Source organism: Microcaecilia unicolor, chromosome 1, assembly GCF_901765095.1.
Source record: "Microcaecilia unicolor chromosome 1, aMicUni1.1, whole genome shotgun sequence".
NCBI lineage: Eukaryota > Metazoa > Chordata > Amphibia > Gymnophiona > Siphonopidae > Microcaecilia > Microcaecilia unicolor.
In genome coordinates this window covers 155824072-155851856 of record NC_044031.1, presented here as the reverse complement: position 1 = coordinate 155851856, position 27785 = coordinate 155824072, and the positions used below count along the sequence as shown (strand labels likewise).

General features: G+C 42.2%; 1 protein-coding gene across 5 annotated transcripts in view; it reads right to left on the bottom strand.

Moving 5' to 3' along the window:
- HDAC9 (histone deacetylase 9) overlaps positions 1-27785 on the bottom strand; it is a 966297-nt gene that overhangs the window by 163770 nt on the left and 774742 nt on the right. For all 5 annotated transcript variants that reach the window (XR_003941965.1, XM_030201548.1, XM_030201558.1 and 2 more), the window contains 3 exons: positions 26845-26995; positions 20290-20416; positions 4710-4831 (listed from right to left, as the gene is read on the bottom strand). Coding sequence is in view for 4 of the 5 variants with exons in the window: in XM_030201548.1 (XP_030057408.1) it covers positions 4710-4831; positions 20290-20416; positions 26845-26995 (400 nt within the window). In the remaining variant the exon portion in view is untranslated. The remainder of the gene's footprint in view (positions 1-4709; positions 4832-20289; positions 20417-26844; positions 26996-27785) is intronic.

Genomic DNA, 27785 nt, shown 5'->3' with positions numbered 1-27785 from the left:
TAACAAGCTATGCTGCATACAAAAAACTCATATAAAGCCGTTCATAGTAACATAGTAAATGACGGCAGATAAAGACCTGTACGGTCCATTCAGTCTGCCCAACAAGATAAACTCATTTTACATGGTATGTGATACTTTATATGTATACCCAAGTTTGATTGTCCTTGCCATTCTCAGGGCACAGACCGTAGAAGTCTGCCCAGCACTGTTCTTGTACTAAAAGTTCTGACGTTAACGTTGAAGCCCCTTAAAATTTACACTCCAGCCCATCCATGTCTATTCAGTAAATGTTAAAATGGATTAGCACCAATCATGCTATACAACATAATGTGCTTTAGCCCACCAGCTGTCTCTAAAACCTAACTACACCTGAAGAATTAGGCTAAATTGTAGCATTAGCTTCCTTTAGTTAACACAAAGCCACTTTCCCTCCCAGCACAACAATCTCTGCTATAAACTCAAGTGCTCACTAATCCCTAAATCTAGCAGATGTCCCTTCACAGGGGCCAAAGACCCCTGGCCCACTACACAGGATTCCTAATGTAAACTCAAATATGCTACTACCCCACTCCTGACATCCACCATAAGGTCTGCACCAGCTAACCCCATACATGTATTCTCCCCTTGATCCTGCTCCTTCTGAAGCTAATTAACAAGAAGATGAGGTAAAGGAGGATAACCCCACTCCAACCTGCTCCTGCCCATTGTACAATGGTGTCACTTCACCTAGCACTTGCTGGCATGTGAGGGCAGCCAGCACCATTTTTGAAGACAATCATTCTCTTTCCTACCACCAACTTCATTTGAAGGGATAAAATTGGTGGATGGGAAGGAGGAAAGGAAGGGGAACTAGGCCATGAAGGTCCTTGGTAAGGTAGTTTATGGGGTTGGAAAGTAGAAATCAATTGGCCTCACTTTCCAGTGCCCCCATGGCAAGAGTCCTGGATTGTAAGTTGTAGGTGAGCTAGAAGGGCAGCTTTAGTACATAAGCACTATATTGGCATACGACACCCAAATATCAGTCACTTACACAGTTTAATGGTCAATTTTAACATGGCATAGTAGCTGGAGTCTACTGTTTTATGCCACCAGACATTTCTCTCTCAATGTTTGTAATTGTGTTGTAAATGATTATGATTCCACTTTAATTGTCCTGAATCCTCATTAAGATACCTTATGCTACATATGAAATAAAAAGTAGCTCAGTAATTGTGCTAGCAATTTCCAATTACTGCACTGTGTGTCTAAATATTTGGAATATTTCAACATATAGTATGTTTCCACAGACAAAAAAAATCCACATCTGTACTCACTTACAAAATATTCATCTTGTGCAGACAATAGAAATTGAATTAAGGGCTATTTTCAAGCTCCCACTGAGATGTAAGAGCATTAACAGCTGTAGGAAAATCTTTATTTTTGCAATGTTTGAATAGGTTTTACCTTGCAGATCAGCAGCAATGCATCATAAATATAGACTGCATTGTTTTAAAATAATGAACCCAGGAAAACAATGCACAGCTGACACTGCAGAATGGGGAAGAAGTTATTTCATTTAAAAGGCATAAACCATATTATTTCTTTTAGAGCAGTGTATCAGACTAACCTGTCAGTTTAATGGTGGCAAGGTGGGAGTCTTACCCTGGGTAAAGGGGGGCAGTCATAAATATGCCATTATGTACCCTTGGATGGGAGAATATAGCTTTAATAAGAAGATGGCATCATAACATGGGACTTTAGGCAAGTAAAAAACTCAGGGTCAATTACAGCTAGAGGTCACAGATGCCATTTTCAAGTCGTAGCCACTAGGGACTGGAATGAGCAGGGCTTTTTTTGAAAGGGCACTGTGTACCGGCACCTTTTCCATTGTCTGCTAAAATTAACCTATGGTCCCCAAGTTTTAATGAAAGAGATCAGTCTCTACACACCAATTCTGCCTTGTCATAGATTCTGTGACTGGTTGCAGGGGGCCTGGCTATTGTAGGATGGGTCCCTCAGTGATCACCCGACCCCGGAAGGGTGGCCTGGCATTTGAGTACTGGCACCTTTTTTGCTAGAAAAAAACACACTGGGAATGAGTGAGCTTTGCTCCTGCCCCAAGTATCCCCTAGACCACCAATAATGTTAAGGTAGGCCCAGGGGGGCTGACTCTGATAAGGTGGGGCTTACTTCTATTGTTGTGGCAGGGGAGGAGTCCTGGACAGGGGATCAGGACTAGGGAGCTAGGTGAAAGGATCTGATATCTCCATATGCAGGTCCCAGACAATATTCAGCCAGGACCCTCACAAGTGTCTCATGCAGGTCTTGACCGAATATCGACCGGGACCCACATAAATCTTGGTAGCCAGCACTTGTCTGGTCAGACATGGATATTCAATACTGGTGCACAGACATGGGCCTAATTCTGCCTGCAGCGGTGTTTTAAAAAACTCTGACCGCAGCCGGTTGCATATTGAGTAGCTAGCATTCTTATTGCTTCCTCTTGTTAGAGCAGCAGGCTGAGCATGTGAGAAGCCCAGTTCAAATCCCCCTGTCGCTCCTTGTGATCTTGGGCAAGTCACTTCAACCCTCTTTTGCTTCAGATACATGCCTAGATTGTGAGCCCTCCAGGGTAGGAAAATACCTATTGTACCTTGAGATGAAACTGAAAAAAAGTGTGAGAAAAATCCCTTCCCTATCTGAGGGAAGGTGGCAGGGAGGCCTCAACAATAATGTGGCAGCTCTCAAAGCAGCTGCTTGGTAGGTCAAGACTTCAGTAAGAAGACAACTGGTATGAAGCATCTAGAACAGAGTCCCTCAGGACTGAACCACAAATAAAATGCACAGAATGAGTAACCAATACACTTTTGGTAACAATAGTTAAATGTAAAACACCAGCGACAAAGCAGGAAATGATCCATGTTTATCACAACTGATCAAAATGAAACACTCAAAAGCTATTTTTCTTTTCCATCCCCTACCAAGGTGAAACTCAAGAAAAAGAACTCAAGGGGGTTACTGGTTTTCTGTTCTTTCCCCAAGAACTGATTAGCTAGTCCAGCGAGAATGTGAAGGAATGCAGTCTGAACAAAGAAGTTGCATTGGACACACATTGGTTTTCTCCCTGGATATGTATTGGTTTCAAACGTCACGTACTTTACATGCCAGTGCCTGTTCCACAGCCACTTTCCAATGTGTGAGTAGATTTAAACCCTCTGAACTGCCGCTGGCACAGCAGGGGTCGGGGCTTTTCTTGCACTGAAACCATATTGCTTGCTGGCAGACCCCAATGCCACAAAAGACATAAAAGATTCTTTCTTTCATGTCAGTTGTTCCAACAGCTCCTCAGGCAACAACTACAGAGACTTTCTGCCCCGACAGTCACATGATACTGTTTATTCAGAAGACATTAAGTCCTGTTTGATAGCTAGAAGAGAATGTCCCTTATCAAATCCTTTCTCTAACTGAAACTCAAACCTGATCAATCCTTTCATTGACTAAAAGTAATCTTTGATCTGTGGATCCTAAAACCAGCATATCACTTTAATATGGCCTTTTTCATTTGTGATAAACTCTGCAACGGTGGATACATACATGCAGTTGGAGATCATGTATCCACTGGAGGAAGAATAGCTTTTTATTAAGTTTAGTTAAAGAAAACCCAGCAAAGTTGCTGATGATATCTTTTTCAGTTCAACCAGTTTTGAAAGATGCAAGCTGTCTGGATTGTTAAGGTGCTTTTAATAGTTCCATAAACTTAAATCTTGAAACACTTATTAAAATTAAGAAGACTTCATATCTACCCAATCATGATGCTTTTTTCTGGTTGCCTTAGAGCTTCTCTATAGTGCCCCCTGCAGGGCTGACTACAAAAAGAGTTTGTGTAGTGCTGGTAGGTGGTGCCAGGAGGAGAGAGGCAGAAAGTCATCTAAATAAGATCTATTGATCTGGCATTGGCCTTATATGTTCAAAGTTTAATCTTGTTTTGATCTTACTCCATCCTTTGTCTTCAATATGATGTGGTAAACCGCACACAGTGAGGTGTTATACATAGTAACATAGTAAATGACGGCAGATAAAGACCTGAACGGTCCATCCAGTCTGCCCAACAGGATAAACTCCTTTTATATGTATACCCCTGTATAATGTGTCCCTGTCTTTCTCAGGGCACAGACTAAAAGTCTGCCCAGCACTGTTCCTGTACTAAATGTTCTGAAGCTAATGTCGAAGCCCCTTAAAATTTACACTCCAACCCATCCATATCTATTCAGTCACGATCAGGGCACAGACCCCGTAGAAGTCCGCCCTGCACTGGTTTTACTCTCCAAATACCGGTGTTGCCCCCAATCTCCGCTAAGGTTCCGCAGATCCATTCCTTTTAAACAGGATTCATTTGTGTTTATCCCACACGTTTGAATTCCATTACCGTTTTAATCTCCACCACCTCTCGCGAGAGGGCATTCCACGTATCTACCACCCTTTTATGCCCAGCTATCCTGATCTTATGTTTTAACTTTAACAATTTAGTTCTGAATGACCTTGATAAGAATAAAGAGATGACAACATGAAATTAATATAAAATAGCATTAAGTGATAATTTTATCATGTTTGAAATTCTGCTCTACTCGACTTTATAGCTATGTCATGTAAACCCTTGCTAAAGACCTGCTTGAGTGAAAAAGTGCATTACAGAAAGGGAAGGGAGATGGGATAAAACTGCAACGACTCACCAGTTTTCCGAAGTGGAAAATCATCCTTGGTGTCTTGGTTGCCTAGTAAAGTGTATTTGTATGAAGGCGATGTCCCACTCAGGGGTGGAGAGCTTTTATCCAATGACGTATGGTGAGCAGCCCTAGAACAGAAACAGAGGAGTCACAAATAAGCACTCCAAGCATCCTTCGCTGAGGTGACCAACAGCAAGCAACTCCACATGGCGCACACATGTCTCAGCTGTATTTACACTGCAATTCCTCCCAATGTGTGCAAACCACAGGATCATGCAACCAGCTTGGCTTCTGACAGAAGTTAATGGAGCTGCTCGGCAGGTCTAAGAATGCACTCTGCTTCCCACCAAAATGTTACGGACAAATGCGGCAAGACTTGTTTTCTCTGTTATGGCAATCTTGCCCCCCGAGGACCACTGCTTTTGGAATAATAATTCCATTCTATTTATTACCATTACTGTATCCTGGTTAGTTGTAAAAGATGCTTAATGGGCTGGCTGAAGGTATATTATTTACAATATCTCCCTGCTACACTGACTGCTAATCATGATGAGCAGAGCAAAACTAAGCCACAGAACAAGTGAACTGTGAAAGGCTGTTGACAAAAGTACAAGCAAATACCGGAGCTGTATGTGTATGTGAGTGAAGTTGGGATCCAATAGGAGTAGATTAAAGAAAGAATGCAACAATTTAGGTGTCGTGTAGAACTGACATTATAGAATACTAGTTTAAGTCTGCAGTTTTGTGCCTAACTTCAGGTGTGTTCTGGTCTCCATATTTAAAAAAAGATATAGCGGAATTAGAAAAGGTTCAAAGAAGAGCGACATAAAGGGGAAGGAAGTCCTCCAATATGAGGAAAGGCTAAAAGGTTAGGGCTCTTCATCATGGAAAAGAGATGGCTGAGGGGAGATATGATTCAGGTCTGCAATATCTTGAGTGGTGTAGAACGAGTAACAATGATTGATTTTTTACTCTTTCAAAAAGTAGAGGAGACACTCAATAAAGTTACATGGAAATACTTTAAAAACAAGTAGGAGGAAATATTTTTTCACTCAATAAATAGTTTAGCTCTGTATCTCTTTGCCGGAGGATGTAGTAACAGCAGTTAGCATATGTGGATTTTAAAAAGGTTTGGACAAGTTCCTGGAGGAAAAGTCCATAGTCTGCCTTGGGATTGGTAGCATGGAATGTTTCTACTAATTGGGTTGCTGCCAGATACTTGTGACCTGGATTGGTCACTGTTAGCAGCAGGATACTGGGCTAGATGGACCACTGGTCTCACCCAGTATGGCTTGTGTTCTTATAAAATAAAATATACAAATAAGAAGTTAAAAATGTAAAAAGTAAATACAATAATACCTGCATCACATGCTTCATATATTTTTCAAATAAAAGTATCCACGAGTACCATTCTTTTCTCTGAAGGCTGTCAAACCATGCTTTTAGAAGTTTCTGAAATCTTACCTCATAAGGGGTCTTATTCCATAGATTGAGTCCCTGAAATCTAAATGCTTTTTTTCCTAGTATACACCAATGTTGTTTTGTGGTGAGCATGAACACTTAAGAAGCATAATTGTGAGGAGTACTGACAATATGAGCATGTACAACAATGCAACAAACAAACAACAGAAAAGCAAATAAAATGGTTCAGAGTTTCTCAATTATGGTCAGAAGAAACTTAGGGGTTAGATACCTACATGTATGAAAGGAATAGCACATACTTGCCTCTTAAAGAATGTTAAATGACAGTATCATGCATTATAGTACCTTAACACAATAAGTTACCATAGGCGCATAATAATGAGATGCAAAGCATGCAAACAAGCATATCAAATAACACTGCTTCTGATGAATACTTCAAGCCACGTTATTTCTATTCTGCTTGCCTGGGAGATTGGGAAGCTAACATATAACCTGCTGTTCCTGGGCACCATCTTAAAGGGACCAGAGTTGTATTAATAGCTGCCCCTCTTTCCACAAGCAGCTTGACCCCTAGCGGTAGTACCATGAGATTAACACTAAGGATTGGGGGGGGGGGGGCATTTTGAATGTAGAGAAGGAAGGTGTAGGAGCAACTGAGGATTGTTCCTACACTGTTCTACTGGGATAATTTCAAGCCTGCGGGAGGGGGTTACAGAGCTGTCTTCATTGGGGTGGGAGGTCTACATGGGGAGGAGGGTCTTCAGAAAGGTTAGGAACTTGGACCTAGGCACTACATTATAGAAAAGTTCCTAGTTCACATAGGCATAATCGAAAGGGACGCCCATGTTTTTCTGAGGATGTCCTTGCAGGACGTCCCCATGAAGGGGCAGGGAAAACCGTACTATCGAAACAAGATGGACTTCCATCTTTCGTTTCAATAATACGGTCGGGGACGCCCAAATCTGGAAATTTAGGTCGACCTTAGAGATGGTCGTCCTTAGACTTGGTCGTTTCTGATTTTCAGCGATAATGGAAACTGAGGACGCCCATCTCAGAAACTAACAAATCCAAGCCCTTTGGTCGTGGGAGGAACCAGCATTCATAGTGCACTGGTCCCCCTCATATGCCAGGACACCAACCGGGCACCCTAGGGGGCACTGTAGTGGACTTCAGAAATTGCTCCCAGGTGCATAGCTCCCTTACCGTGTGTGCTGAGCCCCCACCAAAACCCACTACCCACAACAGTACACCACTACCATAACCCTTATGGGTGAAGGGGGGCACCTAGATGTGGGTACAGTGGGTTTCTGGTGGGTTTTAGAGGGCTCACATTTACCACCACAAGTGTAACAGGTAGAGATGGGCCTGGGTCTGCCTGCCTGAAGTGCACTGCACCCACTAAAACTGCTCCAGGGACCTGCATACTGCTGCGATGGACCTGAGTATGACATTTGAGGCTGGCATAGAGGCTGCCAAAAAATATTTGTAAATGATTTTTTTGAGAGTGGGAGGGGGTTAGTGACCACTGGTGGAGTAAGGGGAGACCATCCCCAATTCCCTCCAGTGGTCATCTGGTCAGTTCGGGCACCTTTTCGTGGCTTGGTCGTAACAAAAAAAAGGACCAAGTAAAGTCGTCCAAGTGCTCATCAGGGACACCCTTCTTTTTTTAATTATGGGTCGAGGACGCCCATGTGTTAGGCACGCCCAAGTCCCGCCTTCGCTACGCCTCTGACATGCCCCCGGGAACTTTTGTCGTACCCGTGACGGAAAGTAGTTGGGGACGCCAAAATTGGCTTTCGATTATGCCGATTTGGGCGACCCTGTGAGGACGCCCATCTTCTGATTTGTGTCGAAAGATGGGTATCCTTCTCTTTCGAAAATAAGCCTGATAGGCACCTGTTAATTACTGGCATCTTTTACATGCGTAAATGGTGTGTACCTTCTGCGCCAACTTATAGAATTGCCCCGTATGTGCATTGTTCACAGATGCTGTTCCTTTAACTACATTAAACTAGGGGTGGGGAGAGGTTGCATCAGATTTTCAATCAAATCTCTATGCACTTTGGGCTAGATTCTTTAAATGGTGCACAAAGATAGGCGCTGATATGATGCGCACTAAGCTAGTACTCTGTAGAGGGTACTCTGCGCAGAGCAACCATTACAGAATACTTGCCTAGCACATATCTCATGCCTAACTTAGGGTGCAAGCATTTATGCCTACTAAAGGTTGGTGTAAATGTCCGCACCCAACTGAAGCAGGTATTCTATAACAACTCGCCTAATTTCTGGGAACACCCCTGACCCGCCCATGTTCCTTCCATGGTCATGTCTCCTTTGGAGTTGCGTGCTGTGATATTTAAGAACACATCTTATAGGGCAAATCTGCACGTTAATCCTAATTTGAAGAAGGGTTTACAACAAATACAAGAACGCACATTCTAAAGCACAAGAGGTCAAGTAGACACGAAAGCATTCTGGCAAATGATATACAATAACGAATGGACAGCACAAACAGACTCCACAAACTACCTGATAGAATGGGATAAAAGACGCAAAAGCATACTAGATGAAATTGCACCCTTACGAACAAGAACCTCCCGCAAGCACAACTCGATACCATGGTTCAACGATGAACTGAAAATGCTAAAAACACATACCAGGAAACTCGAACGAGCATGGAAAAAAAACAAAAGATGAACATACACTCAACACATGAAAAGAAATACAAAGAAAATACAAATACGCAATAAGACAGACAAAAAGATCATACTACAAAACTAAAATAGGGACAGATTACAAAGACACAAAGAAACTATACCAACTCGTGAACAAACTCCTAAACACCAACTTGGTCACTACAATGAATACAGACATCCCATCTGCAGACAAACTTGCTAAGTACTTTAATGAAAAAAATAGTAAACCTGCGCAGCACACTACCTCAGGACAACACAGACATCGAAACCTTCCTCAACAAGCTGGACCCAACCACTGGAGAATACCCAGCCGACCGGATTTGGTTAAACTTCGCCCCCCTTACCATTGAAACAGTCACATAGGCGATTAGCAGGTTCTTCAACACTCATTGCAAACTAGACACCTGTCCCAGCTATCTAATGAAATCTGCCCTGGACCGCTTCATAGCAGACCTCACATCCCACCTAAATTACATGCTTCAACAGGGTCTCTTCCCCAAGGAAAATGGCAATATCCTACTCACCCCAATACCAAAAGTCATCAAGAAAAAAACAAATGAAATCACCAACTACCATCCAGTAGCATCGATCCCATTGGTAGTCAAACTGACGGAAAACATGGTAACCAAACAACTTACAGATTACATAAACAAATTCTCAATATTACATGACTCACAGTCAGGTTTCTGCCCCCTCCACAGCACTGAAACAGTACTACTCACCCTCCTAGCCAAATTCAAACGGGAAATAGCAATAGGCAAAAACATCCTTCTCTTTCAATTCGATATGTCTAGTGCATTTGATGTGGTAAACCATAATATACTAATAAGACTACTAGATAAGTTTGGGATTGGTGGAAATATACTTAGCTGGATCAAGGGCTTCCTAACCACAAGAACATACCAAGTAAAATCAAACTCTGGCATATCATCATCGTGGAAAGCAGACTGTGGAGTACCACAAGGATCACCGCTATCACTGGCCCTCTTCAACCTAATGATGACCCCATTAGCCAAGACCTTATCCAACCAAGACCTCAACCCTTTCATATATGCAGACAATGTCATAATATACATTCCTTACAAAACCAAACTGACAGAAATCACTAACGTAATCAATCTCAGCCCAAACATCATGGACTCATGGGCAAATGCATTTCAACTAAAACTCAATAAAGAAAAAACACATTGTCTCATCCTCTCATCCCAACACAGCTCGGACAACCCCACAAGTATCAACACCCCAGACTACACCCTTCCTATCTCAGACAGCCTGAAAATCCTCAGCGTCACGCTGGACTGTAATCTAATGCTAGAGAGCCAAGTGGCATCCACAACAAAAAAAATGTTCCATTCAATGTGGAAACTCAAACACTTGAAACAACTTTTCCCAAGGGAAACATTTTGCAACCTGATACAATAAATGGTACTAAGCCACATAGATTACTGTAATGGAATTTATAAGGGATGCAAAGAACAAACCTTAAAGAAACTTCAGACCGCACAAAACACGGCAGCTAGGCTTATATTTGGAAAAACGTGATTTGAAAGCACAAAACACCTCTGTGAAAAGCTACACTGGCTCCCAATCAAAGAACACATTGCTTTCAAAATCTGTACCCTGGTTCACAAAATCTTCTACGGCAAAGCCCCGGGATATATGACAGACTTGATCAACCTACCAACCAGGAACTCATCCGAATCAACACGTACATTTCTAAATCTGCATTACCCAAGCTGCAAAGGACTTAAATACAAATCAACCAACGCATCCAGTTTCTCCTACACAACTGTGGAATGCACTACCAAAAGCCTTGATAATGACGTACGACCACCTAAACTTCCGGAAATCACTAAAAACCAACCTGTTTAAAAAAGCATACCCTACCAATCTAACTTAAATACCTGATCTCTGCAACACAACAAAACTAAAGTACGTATGAACATAACTCTACCGTTGCACAATTCCTTAATATGGCAATGCTACATGAACTTTATCTTACCACAACATCACATTGTATTTGTTCACACCGGAATCTGCAAACGCCTCTCCGGTATTATGTAAGCCACATTGAGCCTGCAGATAGGTGGGAAAATGTGGGTTACAAATGTAACAAAAAATAAATAATTTCTGCCAATTAAATGCTTAATGCCAGTAATTGATTGTTATCACCTAATTAGCTGATCAGTTTGTGCTCAAAATTGTGTGCCCAAATTTGAATAATGTATACAAAATCCAGAAGTTTCTGGCACATGCTTTTTCACCTGTTCTGCTGCATTCTGTGAGCCAATTCTCATTTTGAAAGGACCACATGTTCACCATCATTATTAGTATTTAGATTTAATTATTCTTTTTTCCTCAAATCCAAGCACATGATGAGTAACATTTTAGATATAGTAGGTATTTCTTGGCCTTGGGATTTTAAAGTCTAAGGACTAGATTTAACTAACCTGTTTTAATACACGATGAGTGCTTAGTTAATAAATAGGCTTCAGTGAGAACAATGAAGCCCATGATAAATTATGTGTGTTAAGATGCATTACAACCCTAACCTAACACGCATTAGTGAATCTAACTCTAAGGTTGTAAGGACTGTCCATGGAAGTTAAACTCTGGCTTCTTAACCTCCTGCTCTAACCATGAGGCATCCTCTACACTCCTCAAGGCTTTAAAAACCTACACTCTTCATGTTCTGAAGAAATCATCTTTCACGTGTGTGTGAAGAATGGGAATTGTGCTAGTGCTTTCCCAACCAGTGGTTTCAAAGCACCTATATAGTCAAAGACTGGAGTTTAATGCTCATAATCTAGAACGGGAGTGACCAAACATTTTCTGTAAAGGGCCACCACATAGAACACTTCAGTGCTCTGAGAGGGCCAGACAGCGCAGATCCTGTTCAGAGAAGAGTTTGCTGATCATGGGGAGGAGAAAGAAGGGAGGATCATGCCTGGCCCTTTCAATGATTTCAAATGCTGGAGGAGGAAAGGAAGCAGGGGCAGGGTTCCCAGTGAGGTGTCAGATAACTATATCTCTGAGTTCCCCCTTTCCTCTGCATCTGCCTCCTGGAAGAGCGGGGGATATGTTGGGGTGAAAAGAATATGTGGTGCACAATCTCTCCTACTCACACCACATGCAGTTCTTTCCATTTCCCATTCTAATGCTTTCATCCCCTCCTGTTTCGTCTCATTTCACTCTCTTATCTCGTCTACTTCTGTTCCCTTTCCTTCTTGCTGTCTTCATTTATTATCCTCTCTCTCTCTCTCACTCCCTCACCTTTCCTCTCTCACTTCCACTCTTCCCTGGTGCTACAGACAGGAGTTTGGTAATCAAACGTTCTCAGTTCTCCATCAGTGAGAGCAGGGAGCACCAGCACACACACATGCAGCCCAGTCCTACAGCCCCTTAATAGAGTGCATCTGTATACGCTCATTCATATACACAGAAACACAGCCCCTCTCTCCTGTGATCCAGCTGACCCTAGCACCAAAATCACCCCCTCACACTCCTGATCCTGCAACCCCCAGAACTGAGAAGTAAACACACTCGGTACCATTTCAGCAAGAGCTGGTAACACTGGTACCCAGCCTGTGACAGATGGGAGCTGGGGGCTGAGCCATGATCATTGTGAATGGAGGCAGCTGGGTGGATTCACTTTTGGCAAGCTCAACAGTCCTGGGATCTAAAGACAGTGGATACACTCCTGATCCCATGCTTTCTCCCACCATTCTTGAGACTATTTTTGTGGAAGAGGAGGATCTGAGCAGTAGGAAAGCTCAGCAGAGAGATGCCGAGAGAGAAAGCACGATGGGACTGAGGATGCTCACAGTATGCTGGCTCAGCCGTAGAAGAGAGGGAGAGAAAGCCAGGATGGAGCACAGGAAAATAGTGCTTGCCTCATGGGCCAGAAAATTGTACTCCTAGGCCATATCTGGCTTGCAGGCCATAGTTTGGAGACTCCTACTCTGGAGCAGTGATTCTCAACCCAGGTCTCAGGACACACCCAGACAGTCAGGTTTTCAGGATATTCACAATGAATATGCATGAGAGAAATTAGCATGCACTACTTCCATTCTGTGCAAATCTATCTCATGCATATTCATTGTAGGTATCCTGAAAACCAGACTGGTTGGGTGTATCCTAAGGATTGGGTTGAGAACCCCTGCTCTAAAGCATCACTACTATGAGAAACTGTGCTTTGTGTGTGTATCTAGTGGGGCCCTGCTCGAACGTTTCTACAGTGAGAACTGGAAATGGTACCATGAACCTGCTTTGGCAACTACTTGGGGATTGTTACCTCTGTTTTGTATCTCCTAGCCTAGTCATCTCAACAGAAGACCCTGGCCAGGGGTCCATGCATCAAGGCTCCCTTCAGAGCAATAGTGACACCTGGTGGCCAGAGTAAGGACTATGATTCTGCACTCTTGGGCCCTTAATATGTCTACTGTGATCCCTGACAAGCCTGAGGAGTGGAAAACCTGACCCATGCATCAATCCATGGTCCTCCATATAGCAGTCCTTAGCACTATACTAAACTGTCAAGCCAGCTCGAGCATCTACATGCTTTATTTTAGCTTTTGATGTAATGCTATATTTGGAAGAACTTATTTTTCCAAAAACATCTAAATATTTACCCACATAGAATCATCTGTATAATTCTTGTTAATTGACTTGAATGCATAAAAAATAAAGGTTAATAAATAAAAGTAATTTAAAATAATAAGATGATACCTATTTATTGAACTAGCTTGGTTCACTTCTTGAGCTAACACCTCTTAAACTCTGGAATTCGTTGCCAGAGAATGTGGTAAAGGCGGTTAGCTTAGCGGAGTTTTAAAAAGGTTTGGACGGCTTCCTAAACGAAAAGTCCATAGACCATTATTAAATGGATTTGGGGAAAATCCACTATTTCTGGGATAAGCAGTATAAAATGTTTTGTACATTTTGGGGATCTTGCTGGGTATTTGTGACCTAGATTGGCCACTGTTGGAAACAGGATGCTGGGCTCGATGGACCTTTGGTCTTTCCCAGTATGGCAATACATATGTACGTATGTATGTACTTCTTCAGGTCAGAATACATCAGAAAAGGGATGTTGTCTCCCAAAAGCTAGCCCAAAAAAATGAATACATTTAATTCAATAAAAAACTGTCACCTTAGATTTTTTTTTGCTATTAACCTTTATTTCATGCATTACCTAGAAAGCTAATGTTTTCCCTAAAGTTCAAAGCTCTGCGAGTTTCTTAGTCATAGACTAAGGAGGTCCCAAGCAAATAGAGGATGGTAATCGCTGGCTTATTTGGTTACACCTAACAGAGAGTTTAAAAAGTTGTACAGCATATAAGAGGCTATGGGCTACCAATTAAAGGAAAAAAATGAAAGAAGATTCAGATATTATAATATAGGGCAGATGCAGTATGTTTGTTGGGGGGGGGGGGGGGGGGGGGGTTAGCAATAGCTTTGATGAATAATTTGCTGAAGTATTTCTCTGTTAAATGGTGCCAGCACCCGCAATGCTTTATAAAGACTGTGCATATTAACTGTTTCTGAGAAAGCTATATATGGAAGGAAAAAAATAGGCAAACTGAATTGCATTAGTAAGAACAAAGGAATCTCCATCACAAGCAAAACTGGAAATATTGTGTTCATTACAGTCCTTCTTCAAATATGTTTTGCCATGACACAGAATTGGACAGTATATTGAGGACATCAGCCCTGTGGTTTTGTTTGTGCAATGTTAGTGACACTGATACGTTCTACAGCTAAGAAGCATTTGTAAGCGGTTAGTGAGCTAGTGCTGTGCAGAATTGCATTGTTTCTTGACATTTCCTGTTAGTGCCATAATTAAACTCCAGTTGTAGCACTACATATTCATTTGAAATGACTAATTAGATAGCCACAATTACTCCCCCCCCCCCTTTACAAAGCCGTGCGGCAATGCCAACACAGCCCATTCACTCTGAATGGGTTGTGTTGGCATTACTGCACCAGTAGCTGCTATCGCAGCTTTGTTAAAAAAAGGGGGGGGGGAGGGTAGAGCAACTTTTAACCTCTAGGCAAAAAATGCTAATTCAACAAAGAATGCATTGACTTCACAGAAAAACTGCATTAAATACCATTGCTGCCATTACTCATTTGCATAAAAATAGAAACATAGAAATATAGAAAAATAAAGGCAGATAAAGACCATATGGCCTATCCAGTCTGCCCATGCATGAAATCTAATCTCCTTATCACTCCCTTAGAGACCCTATGTACTTGTTCCAAGTTCTCTTGCATTCAGATACTGTTTTCATTTCAACCACTTCCACTGAGAGGCCGTTCCACAAATTCACTACCCTTTCCGTGAAGAAGTATTTCCTCAGGTTACTTCTGAGTCTGTCCCCTTTTACCTTCATCCTATGCCCTCTCATTCCAGAGCTTCCTTTCAATTGAGGAGACTCACCTCCTGTGCATTTATGCCACATAAGTATTTAAATATTTGGATATTTGGAAAATCTAAGTTTGAAACTGCAAAACCACTCAGAGAGATTCTGCATTGGCTCCCTATGAAAGAACAAATAGCCTTTAAAATATGTACATTAATTATTATTATTATTATTATTATTTATTGCATTTGTATCCCACATTTTCCCACCTATTTGCAGGCTCAATGTGGCTTACAGAGTTTTGTTATGACATGTTCATTCCAGGATGTCAGATATAATTAGTATCTGTACACTTACAATTAGTAATGTACAGAGATAAAGTAAGGGAAAAGAGAAGGAAGGTGTTAAGCAGGATAGTGTAGAAGGTGGCCTTTAATAACCGGGTGGGCTGGTGAAGTAGCTTTGTAAAGTTATGGGTTCTCTTTGTAGGCCTTGTTGAAGAAGTGTGCCTTCAGAGATTTGCGAAAGTTAGTTATTTTGTCAATGGATTTCAGGGCTCTAGGTAATGCATTCCACAGCTGTGTGCTCATGTAGGAGAAGGAGGTGGAGTGTGTCAGCTTGTATTTTAGTCCTTTACAGCTGGGGAAGTGTAGATTGAGAAATTTGCGGGCTGATCTTATGGTGTTTCTGGGAGGCAGGTCCACAAGGTTTAGCATGTAGATTGGGGCGTCTGCGTGGATGATTTTGTGTACAATTGTGCAGATCTTGAACGCAATGCGTTCCTTGAGTGGGAGCCAGTGCAGTTTCTCTCTTAGGGGTTTTGCACTTTCATATTTAGTTTTTCCAAATATGAGTCTGGCTGCGGTATTCTGGGCTGTTTGGAGTTTTTTGATAGTCCATTCTTTGCAGCCACTGTACAGTGCGTTACAGTAGTCCAGATGACTTATTACCATTGATTGTACCAAGGTCCAGAAGATGTATCTCGGGAAGAAAGGTTTAACTCTTTTGAGTTTCCACATGGAGTGGAACATCTTTTTTGTCTTATTCTTCACGTGTGCATCGAGTGTGAGGTTTCGATCGATGGTAACTCCAAGAATTTTCAGATTTTGCGAGACGGGAAGAGAACAGTATGGTGTGGTAATGGTAGAGTAATTGTTTGTATTATGTTGAGAGGTGAGTACAAGACATTGTGTTTTTTCTGCGTTGAGTTTTAGCTGGAATGCATCCGCCCAGGAGTGCATGATTTGGAGGCTTTGGTTGATCTCGTTGGTGATTTCGTTTAGATCATGTTTGAACGGGATACAGATCGTGACATCGTCTGCTTATATGTAAGGGTTGAGGTTTTGATTGGCTAGAAGTTTGGCTAAAGGTATTATCATTAGGTTGAACAGAGTTGGTGAGAGAGGGGATCCTTGAGGAACTCCACATACAGGTAACCATGGGGTGATATGTCCGCATTCGTTGTTACTTGGTAAGATCTTGTGGTCAGGAATCCTTTAAGCCATTTGAGAACTGTGCCTCCTACTCCGAAGTATTCTAGTATATGTACTAGTATTTCATGATTAACCATGTCGAAGGCTCTGGACATGTTGAATTGTAGGAGGAGTATATTGTTACCCGTTGCAATTGCTTGTTTGAATGAGTTCATTGTGGACACTAGTACTGTTTTGGTGCTGTGATTTGATCGGAATCCTGATTGAGACTCATGCAGGATTGAATGTTTGTTTAGGTATTCAGTGAGTTGTTTCGTTAATATACCCTCCATGAGTTTGGTTATTAGCGGAATAGATGCTACTGAGTGATAGTTGGTTAGGTCCATTGTACTTTTCTTGGTATCTTTTGGCAGCAGAGTAAGTAAGATGTTTCCTTTATTCATGGGAAAGAGACCATTTTGAAGCCTGTGGTTTACATGATTCGTGAGGTCTTTTTTGAATTGTTTAGGGGCGGCTCTTATTAGGCTTGTAGAGCAAATGTCTAATTTGCATTGTGACTTGGCGTATTTTCCGAGCCATTGTGAAAGTTCATCTGATGATATTGTGTCGAAGTTGGTCCTCGATCTGCTGGGCATTCCCCAGGTTTTGGGTCTAGACATTCAAGGATGCTTGAGTAGTCAGAGATGTTGGTAGGTATCTTGAGTCGGAGTTTTATAATTTTTCGTTGAAGTACTTCGCAAGGTTGGTTGCTGATGGGGTGTCTATATTATTAGAGGTAACCGGTGTAGTGTTTAGGAGTTGGTTAACGAGTGAGAAGAGTTTGTGTGTGTCCTTGTAGTTTGGTCCTATTATGGTTTTGTAATACGTTCTTTTAGTTTGTCTGATGGTGTATTTGTATTTTCTTTGTAGCTGTTTCCACAGAATAATCTACGGTGAGGTACCAGAATACATGCTTGAATTGGTTGATTTACCACTCATTGCGATCTTATCTGAACTTACATTACCCAGACTGCAATGGCTTAAAGTATAAATCGATTTACGCCTCAAACTTCACTTACATTGGCACTCAACTGTGGAATGCCTTACCCAAATTAACAAAAACTACCCAGAACTACCTAAAGTTTAGGAAATCATTGAAAATAGTATTGTTCAAGAAGGCTTACTTCCCAGGTTCAACATAATCCCTTACTATTATAAGATCCAACAGACTCTAATTACATCTTATCTTTCATATTTACTACTGATTAATTGTTATTCATATCCTACTTCAATACCCATCACTGTTTAACTGTTATTTTTTATTCTGCTAAATTTGAAAAATTGTACTTCTTGCATTGTAGCTTACTACAATATTCTTGTAAGCCACCTTGAGCCTGCTATCAGTGGGAAAAGGTGGGATACAAATGTGATAAATAAATAAATAAATGCCTCTATCATATCTCCCCTCTCCTGCCTTTCTTCCAAAGTATGCATATTGAGATCTTTAAGTCTGTCCCCATATGCTTTATGACAAAGATCACTAACCATTTTAGTAGCTGCCATCTGGGCTGGCTTCATCCTGTTTATATCTTTTTGAAGGTGTGTCTCTATAACTGTACACAATATTCTAAATGAGGTCTCACCAGAGTCTTATACAAGAGCATCATCACCTCCTTTTTCCTACTGACTATCCCTCTCCCTATGCACCCAATTATCCTTCCAGTTTTCACCTTTGCCTTTTCTATCTGTTTGACCACCTTCAGATCATCACTTATGATCACACCCATGTCCTGCTCCTTTTTGGTGCACAAAAGATCTTCACATCCTAAACTGTACCACTCCCTTGAGTATACAGTATTCTACAGAGGAACAAAGGAGACAGTCACTGCTCCGTAGGACTTACAGTCTGGTCAAGACACACATACAAAATGAAATGAGAAGCTTTGGGTTAAAAGCAACAAAACTGTGGTTTGTAAGAGATACGAGTGGGATTCATTGAGGAAGATGATCCATTATAAAAACCGCATCACTTAGAAAGCGGGAAAAAAATTAGATCTCTAGAAATCCAGACCTATCTCTTCTGCCTGAGCCTGCTCAATACTGCAGACATTATCCCCCTAATTCTATACATTTGTGCACCCAAATATAGGCTTAGCATGCAAATCTACACATGCAATGTACAGAACGAAGGCTAGTTGTGTGCACAACTTAATTTAATAATTGGCTGCTAATTAGAGTTAACAGCCAAATGCTGGCTTTCATCCATGTTAATAGGCACTAAATGACAGCAATTGCAAGTGCAACTGCCCTTAGTCACTATTCTAGAAGCTGTGTGTGCAATTTCTAATATGCACAACTCCTAAGGGGACATGGGAGGGGCACGGGCTGATCAGGTGCGTGCTTAGGAGTCAGACTCACAGAATACTAGGAGTATGGCCCAGTATGGCTACTCTTATGTTTGTTACGTGCCTAACTGCAAAACAGCCACAAGAACTAACATCAGCCTTTGACATAACATTAGAATAGCCATACCGGGTCAGACCAATGGTCCATCTTGCCCAGTATCCTGTTTCTAACAGTGGCCAAATCTGGTCATAAGTACCTCGTAGAAACCCAAATAGCAGCAAATTTTCATGCTACCAATCCCAGGGCAAGCAGTGGCTTCCCCCATGTCTATCTCAATAACAGACTATGGACTTTTCCTTCAGGAACTTGTCCAGACCTTTTTAAAACCCAGATAGGTACCACATACTCCAGCAGTGAGTTCCAGAGCTTAAATATTCGTTGAATGAAAAAATGTTTCCTCCTATTTGTTTTAAAAGTATTTCAATGTAACTTCATTGAGTGCCACCTAATCTTTGTATTTTTTGAAAGAATAAAAAATCAATTCACTTCTACTCGTTCTACACCACTCAGAATTTTATACATCTCAGTCATATCTCCCCTCAGCCATCTCTTTTCCATGATGAAGATCCCTAACCTCTTTAGCCTTTTCCGCATATGAGAGCAGTTCCATCTCTTTTATCATTTTGGTCGCTCTTCATTGAACCTTTTCTAATTCCGCTATATCTTTTTTGAGACACGGCGACTGGAACTGAACATAATACTCAAACTGAGGTCACACCATGGAGCGATACAGAGGCATTATAGTATTCTCAGTCTTATTCACCATCCCTTTCCTAATAATTCCTAGCATCCTGTTTGCTTTTTTTGGCCGCCACTGCACACTGGGTAGAAGATTTCATCGTATTGCCTACAACGCCACCTAGATTTTTTTATTGGGTGCTGACCCCCAAGGTGGACCCTAGCATCAGGTAACTATGATTCGGGTTATTCTTCCCAATATGCATCACTTTGTATTTGCATATTCTATTCCTTTTTGAATTTTTGTAAGTCATCTCATACAGTAATGTATGCTAAATAAATAAAAATAAATAAATGCAACTCAGGATGATGTACACCAGTATTACACTGACTGGCTTAACCACATAATCAGAAACTGGCGTTTATATGAGCAGCAAGTGTGTGAAAAAATTATTCCCACTGCAATTATAGAAGCTCTTTTCTTTCTTCCTTACCTCTGCATCCTATTTATTTTGTCTTACCCTTTAACTGGAGGTGGAACGGGCTTTTACGATTGCATGCGGAGAGAATTTCCCAACAGCTGAAAAAAAAAAAAGGTTAAACATACGTGTACCAGAGCTTGGGGTGGCGATTCATGGACTGGTTCTTGCCATTGGCAGGAGACTCTTTTGTTGCGGATTTACTCAGAAGGAACTCTTGAAGTTTCTGTTTTACCTCTGTGCTGGCCACAGCTCCTGCAATACATATTGGATGAAAATATTTCTCTCTTTTCAGATCATTCCAAAAATTCAGTGCAAGAAAGTAAGAAAGCAAATGTTGAATGTACTTGACATAAACAGCAGGTTGTTTTTGTTATATTTCAGAAATAAAACTTACAATAAATGTAATCTGCTTGGAAACCCAATGCTATTCTGAGTCTTGTCTTTCCCTAGCAGAACCCCTGACTTAGTAGGCCCCAGACACTGCCAAACATCCAGGGAAAAAAAAAAAAAACAGCCCTTCCCAGAAATTATATATACTAGTCCCTGCACTCTGATTTATGCGACTTTCATTTATCCTCAGGGTATACCAGCATTTGAAATGTTTGTCAAAATAACATAGCAGTTTCTGCTGCATAAAAAGCTTTTTTACAATTTGTGCCACTGGTTAAGTGGTTAATGATGTCCTTTATAAATTGATTTAATAATAAACCCCAAACTTGGAAACTAATCAGTCAAATGTTAAGACCACTATACAGCTGCAGATTTCTGGGTAAATTTGTAGGCTTTACTTTGCTGGGAAAGTGGAAGTAAGAGTGGCATTTACTATGATATGCATGACTACCTGCAGCCTGTCCACGTCAATCTGCAATCTTCTAGCAGGCTATAATATTAATAGATTCAGAGTTCCACTTTTCTATTTGACATTACACCATGTATAAAGTCATTAATAGAAGGTTTCCCCCTCAAACCTCCATTTCTTCAGAACCCTATGTCTCCTGACCATAAATTCTCAGACTAATGCCACCCTCAGCACTTACTATGGCTAGATTGGCTTAACATCCATTTCAACTGTCATACAATGTTTTCTTCTCTGGATATTTTAAACTTGGAATGCCTACTTCTTAAACTAATCTTTTAAAAGGGAATTATTTGTATTTGTCTCCCTCTAGTGGATATTACACTCAAGGAATATTGTTGCTGCTTCAGTTTCTCCATCCAATAATATGAGCTAAACTATTTAGAAATATAAAGGGAGTTTGTAAGCTTTAATGCTTATCAGGCAGCCTCCCTTACAGTGGAATAAATAAGTGAAACAGTGAAGACTGACCATTAAAATAGGGAGGAGGTATAATTTATTAGTTATAGTACTAAACTAAGAGTGAGTGGTTTAATATTCTATTCCATTGCTGACTCTCTTCAGGGGCTTGAGAAAGTCACTCCCTCTGCCTTAGTCCACTCAACTGCAATTTGGTAATAATTATAATAACAATGGTTTTGCCCCTTGTTCTCTTTTTGCTTTGAAAGTCTGTATGCATTCTGTTTGCCAGACAAGTTCTGCAAAAACCAGAAACGGCTGCATGTTCATTTCTGAAGTGCTAGAATTTGTAGACCTCACTGCAGTCATATTTGAATGTCAGGAGGAATACTAATGGAAATTAGTTACTAAAAGGAAGGTGCTTAGGCCTGAGCCTCAGAGACACTGGCAAATGTGATGTAACTGCTAATAAAACCTATGGAAACAGTGTTTCTCCAAGACTGTAATTTATTTGCAGCTTTCACTATTGAGCACGATGAGGAACATAATACTGGATTATTTCTGAGAAGTACGGGTACATTTCTCTAGAGTTGCCATATGACATATCAAAACAAACACTGAAGGCTCCCGGATATACTTGAAATGCAATGTAAGAATGTAAGCATAGTCTGAAAAAAAAAAAAAAAAGAAGAGAGCTGAGGCACAAGGATAGAACCTAAAACAGGAAGCAGCAGAGTAAAGAGGCAGGTAATCTGATATTCTATAAAATCTAGCCTGGCATTGCTACATTAGAATGCTTACACAGCATACAGTAAACTAGATTTCAGAACTCCGCTTAAGGTGCTTATATGGCCTCACTTAGGGACTGCACTCTCATCCACCCCCACACAGTATAATTGTCCCAGTGCATGACATTTAGATTCAAATTCTTGCCTACAACCCATGCCTCATAATCAGAAACTAAGGATAAACTATGTTGACTCATCTTTCTCCTTCAGAACCAAAGGATGGTGCTCTGTGCAAGCTTTCAAAAAGCTTTAATGATTCAAAACACAGCAGCAAACACAAAACAAGCAAGCCACCAACATAGTGTTAATTACTGATGACAGTTAAAATAAAGGCTCATTTTAAGAATCATCCACTGAACCCAATTCTGTATTTTAAAATGTCAGCTTGGCAACCCTGGGTTAAGACCTACAGAGAGTTCAGAGTATGCAAGTGACATTTATTTGTTGAAAACAGTTCTATCGGACTGGCCAGGCACCCAGAGGAGGGGCAACTGAAAGACTGAGATACGTGAAAGGCAATTCTATAACTGGGCGCATGCAGTTATGCAGAGAAAAACAGCATTTACACACATAAGTGCACTATTGTATAAGATAGCCCATAAATGCTATAGGACTAAATTCAATAAATGGCACTTAAAAAATCAGTGACTCAAATTCAAATGAGCAAAAAAAATTGTAAACAAGAAAATATATGCCAGAAAAACTAATTGTCCAAGTGGATTGATTCTGTAAAGGGGAACCATTTGATCTACACACCCAAAAACGTGGAGAAAAAATCAGTGCCACAAATATAGCGCTATTCTATAAACAGCATTTAGTGTGGTGCTGTTTATAGAATAGGGTTTAGCACCAGGAACCGCGACTGTTTTTAGGTATGACTAGGGGCATAGCCAGACTTCAGCGGGAAGGGGCTCCAGAGCACGAGGTGAGGGGGCACATTTTAGCCCCCCCCCCCGGCGCTGCCGATCCCCCCTGCTGCCATTTTTGACCCCCGCCGCCACCACCACCTTTGACCCCCAATGGCACCAACCCTTTTGACCCCCTCTTCCCGCCGCTGCCAACCCTCCCCCACCACCACCGTCGGGTACCTTTGCTGGCGGGGGTCCCCAACCCCTGCCAGCCAAAGTCCTCTTCTCCGGCGTGGTCGCGTTGCTGATCTGCAAGGGCATGCTTCTGTTCCTGTGAGTCTGAAGCCTGCCCTTGCAGATCAGCAACGCAGCCACGCAGGCTTCTGTTTCTGTGAGTCTGACATCCTGCACGTACGTGCAGGACGTCAGACTCACAGAAACAGAAGCCTGCCCTTGCAGATCAGCAACGCGGCCACGCAGGCTTCTGTTCCTGTGAGTCTGAAGCCTTCTGTTTCTATGAGTCTGAAGCCTGCCCTTGCAGATCAGCAACACGGCCACACCGACTTCTGTTCCTGTGAGTCTGAAGCCTTCTGTTTCTGTGAGTCTGAAGCCTGCCCTTCCAGATCAGCAACACAGCCGCGCAGGCTTCTGTTTCTGTGAGTCTGAAGCCTGCCCTTGCAGATCAGCAACGCAGCCGCGCAGGCTTCTGTTTCTGTGAGTCTAACATCCTGCATGTACGTGCAGGACGTCAGACTCACAGAAACAGAAGCCTGCCCTTGCAGATCAGCAACACGACCGCACAGGCTTCTGTTTCTGTGAGTCTGAAGCCTGCCCTTGCAGATCAGCAACGCAGCCGCGCAGGCTTCTGTTTCTGTGAGTCTAACATCCTGCATGTACGTGCAGGACGTCAGACTCACAGAAACAGAAACCTGCCCTTGCAGATCAGCAACACGACCGCACAGGCTTCTGTTTCTGCGAGTCTGAAGCCTGCCCTTGCAGATCAGAAACGCGTCCGCGCAGGGTTCTGTTTCTGTGAGTCTGACATCCTGCACGTATGTGCAGGACGTCAGACTCACAGAAACAGAAGCCTGCCCTTGCAGATCAGGAATGCGGCCGCGCAGGCTTCTGTTTCTGTGAGTCTCTGAAGCCTGCCCATGCAGATCAGCAACGCGGCTGCGCAGGCTTCTGTTTCTGTGAGTCTGAAGTGCAGGACGTCAGACTCACAGAAACAGAAGCCTTCCCTTGCAGATCAGCAATGCGGCCACGCCAAAGAAGAGGACTTTGGCTGGCGGGAGTTGGGGACCCCCGCCAGCAAAGGTACCAGATGGCGGCGGGGGAGGGTTGGCGGGGGGGCCAGGGCCAAATCTACGGGGGCCCATGCCCCCGTGGCCCCATGTAACTATGCCCCTGGGTGTGACTATTTACACCAACAAAATCTTGGTGTACATCCCTGTGCCTAAATTAGGCACGGATCCCCTTTATTCCATAACAGTGCACACAATTAAAGGAGCGCCTCTGTTCCACCCACGACCCTCCCATGGCTGCATCCCCTTTTGGACCCGCTTGTACAATGTAAGTGCGGATCCAATACCTACATTTACATGCGTAAATTTTTATTAAATCCAATTCGTGCCAACAATTGCTTGTTAAGATCTCAATTACCAGCGCTAATTGGCTCGCTATTTCCTTAAATAGCACAATGTTTATTGACTTTTATAGAATCTGTAGGGTTAGTGTGTAACTGCAAGGGGGCATACATGTCAGCGGAGCATGGGAGTGCCTCCAACTTATAGAATACTATGTTCCGCACATTGCAAAGCACTCTTAGCTGGACCCATTTACGCCAGCTATATTGGTCACTGTCAGAGACAAGACACTGAGCTGGGTTTATCTTTTGTTAACAAGTTTTATCTTTTGCTACCAAGTCCTAAATCCGCTCGACTTGAAAGAACCAGGTACCAGGCTTTCTTTTTTCTCCCCCCCTCCCCATGTATGGAATAATCTCCCTCTCTCCCTTTGTAGCGACCTGTCCTTCAAATGTTTTAAAGCAAATTTGAAAACCTGGCTTTTCAGGCAAGCATTTGGAGAGTGGGATCAGCCAGGAATTGATGCCATTTAGTTGGGTCGAGTTATTTTCATCATTGTATATGTCTCACTGTCTTTTTGTGCAAGTGTGTTAAAATCCTGCCATTATTTTGGAGTTTCTTTCCCTTTCTTTATATCATTAGCTTTGTAGACTGCTCTGTTCTGCCCTGGCAGCTAGGGGAGTTTAGCAAGATTTACGCTACTGTTCTATAATGGAATTGGGATGTTCAGATGCTATTATAAAATAGGAGTTCCCCACACTGCCTCTGTTTTCAGTTCTATTGGTCCTATGCTCTGGAACTCATTCTACCTGCCGATCCACACTGAACCCACTTTCGATACTTTCAAAACTGCACTCATAACCCATCTACTCAGATTGGCTTTTCCATCTTTTAGTTAGTATATCTTCCTGTCTCTTTCCCTTATTTTGTATCTTTTTTATCTTTTTCTAGCTATCCATTGTTTCATATTGTACCCCACTTAGACACCATTGTTTTTGGTCCCTTGCAGTCTATCAAATTAATGATAATTAAATGATGATGATAATAAATGGAGGCACCCTGTTATAGAATCGCCCCACTAGACCATTCTATTCCTGAATTTATTACTCCACAGTTCAGTTCTGGATAAATCAATAACTTTTGTTTGTCCCTTGGCTTTTTCCACACTATAAAATGAATTTGTTTCTGGCTGTGTTTTTGCGTAATCCTAGGGCCGACTTCAAAAGTCCATTCACATGCATATAATACAGTGTAAACCCTGCCTGGAATAAGTACACCAAGAATGATTCTACTCTTATGGGTGTAATTAGTTCTTCAGGATTAATACGGAGCTCACTAAATGGACTGCCTGCTAGTCTCATCACAAGCAACAGTCTGCCCGATATTCAACGTGATATAAATGGCCTGGAGAGCAGGGGCGTAGCTAGGTGGGGCCACGGGGGCATGGGCCCCCACAGATTTAGTCTGGGCCCCTCCACTTTTGACCCCACCACCACCACCGGCTGCCGCTGCCACACGGTACCTTTGCTGGTGGGGGACCCCAACCCCGCCAGCCTTAGGTACCTTGTGGCGGCGGCAGCGGAGGGGGGGGTGAAAGTGGCGGGGGAGGGGCGGCGAATGGGGGAAGTGAGCTAAAATGTTCCCCTCCACCTTGGGCTCTGGACCCCCTCCCGCTGAGGTCTGACTATGCCCCTGCTGGAGAGGCTCCCGGTTTTTCAATTGCTTGTCTGGGGCTAATTACAAATATTCAGCGCACTTAACTGGTAAGTGCTGCTAAATATCCGCAGTTAGTGCCTAAACTGAAATTGGCTAACTTGTGTAAGTTCTAGTGCCAATATTCAGCCCTTAACCACATAAGATAAACATAAAGCAGTCCTACCTTTATATGGTTCATCTGATGAGGTTATGGCCGAATATAGCACTTAACCGCATAAGTTTTAGCCAGCAACATACAATGGGATATCAGTACCATTGCCCAGACATGGCTTAGCATTCAATATCTGGAAATACAGCCGGCGGTGCACATAAACATGCTGACTACCGCTGGTTGAATATCATTCAGAGTGAGTCTAAAGTGACCGAACATTTCTTATTACATTAGAAATGAATATGAAACCTCCATCAATGAATTAAACACTGCTACTGAACATGATTTCCTTCATTCTTGTTAGGATATGGAGTGGGAAGAATGTGAGCCTCTTACTTTCTTTGCCTCTGTCTTTGGCTCGGTGATGAGGAAGTTGCTGCTCCCGGCGGTGCCTCTCAATTTCCTGTTCCTGCCTTTGCTGTTCCATCTTATGCTCCTTCTCCAACAGTTCTTGCTGCTGTTTAATGGCTAGGAGTTCCTGTTGTAACTTGCAGGAAAGGAGAAATACACAAAGTGAGATCAGTGCATGAGACTTACTATGGCACTGTTCTGAACCTCAACCTAATCATTAGCGCGCACTAAAAACGCTAGCAGTGGTTTCCAAACCTGGTCCTGGAGGCACCCAAGCCAGGCAGGCTTTTCATGATATCCACAATGAATATTCACAAGACAAATTTACATACAGTGGAGGGAGTGCATGCAAATCTTTCTCATGAATATTTATTGTGGATATCCTGAAAACCTGACTGGCTGGGGTGCCTCCAGGACCAGGTTTGAGAACCACTGCTCTAAGTTTTATTTTATTGCATTTGTATCCCACATTCCCCCACCTATTTGCAGGCTCAATGTGGCTTACATAGATTTGATAACATTGTCATAGCAGGATATCGGATACAATTAGTAATGTGTAGCGATTAAGGAAGGGGAGAGGGAAGAAGGAAGAGAGTTGTTAGGGTAGTTATGGAAGGTGTGTGTTCATAGTTGAGTGGACTTAGTGAGGTTATAAGTTCTCATTGTAGGCCTTGTTGAAGAAGAATGTTTTCAGAGATTTTCGAAAGATAGATGTTTCTTTGATTGCTTTCAGGTCTGTAGGTAATGCATTCCATATCTGCGTGTTCTTGTAAGAGAAGGTAGTGGCGTGCATCAGCTTGTATTTAAGTCCTTTGCAGCTGGGGTAGTGCAGGTTGAGAAATTTGCGGGATGATCTTGTGGCGTTTCTGGGAGGTAGGTCCACGAGGTTTAGCATGTAGGTTGGGGTGTCTGCATGAATGATTTTG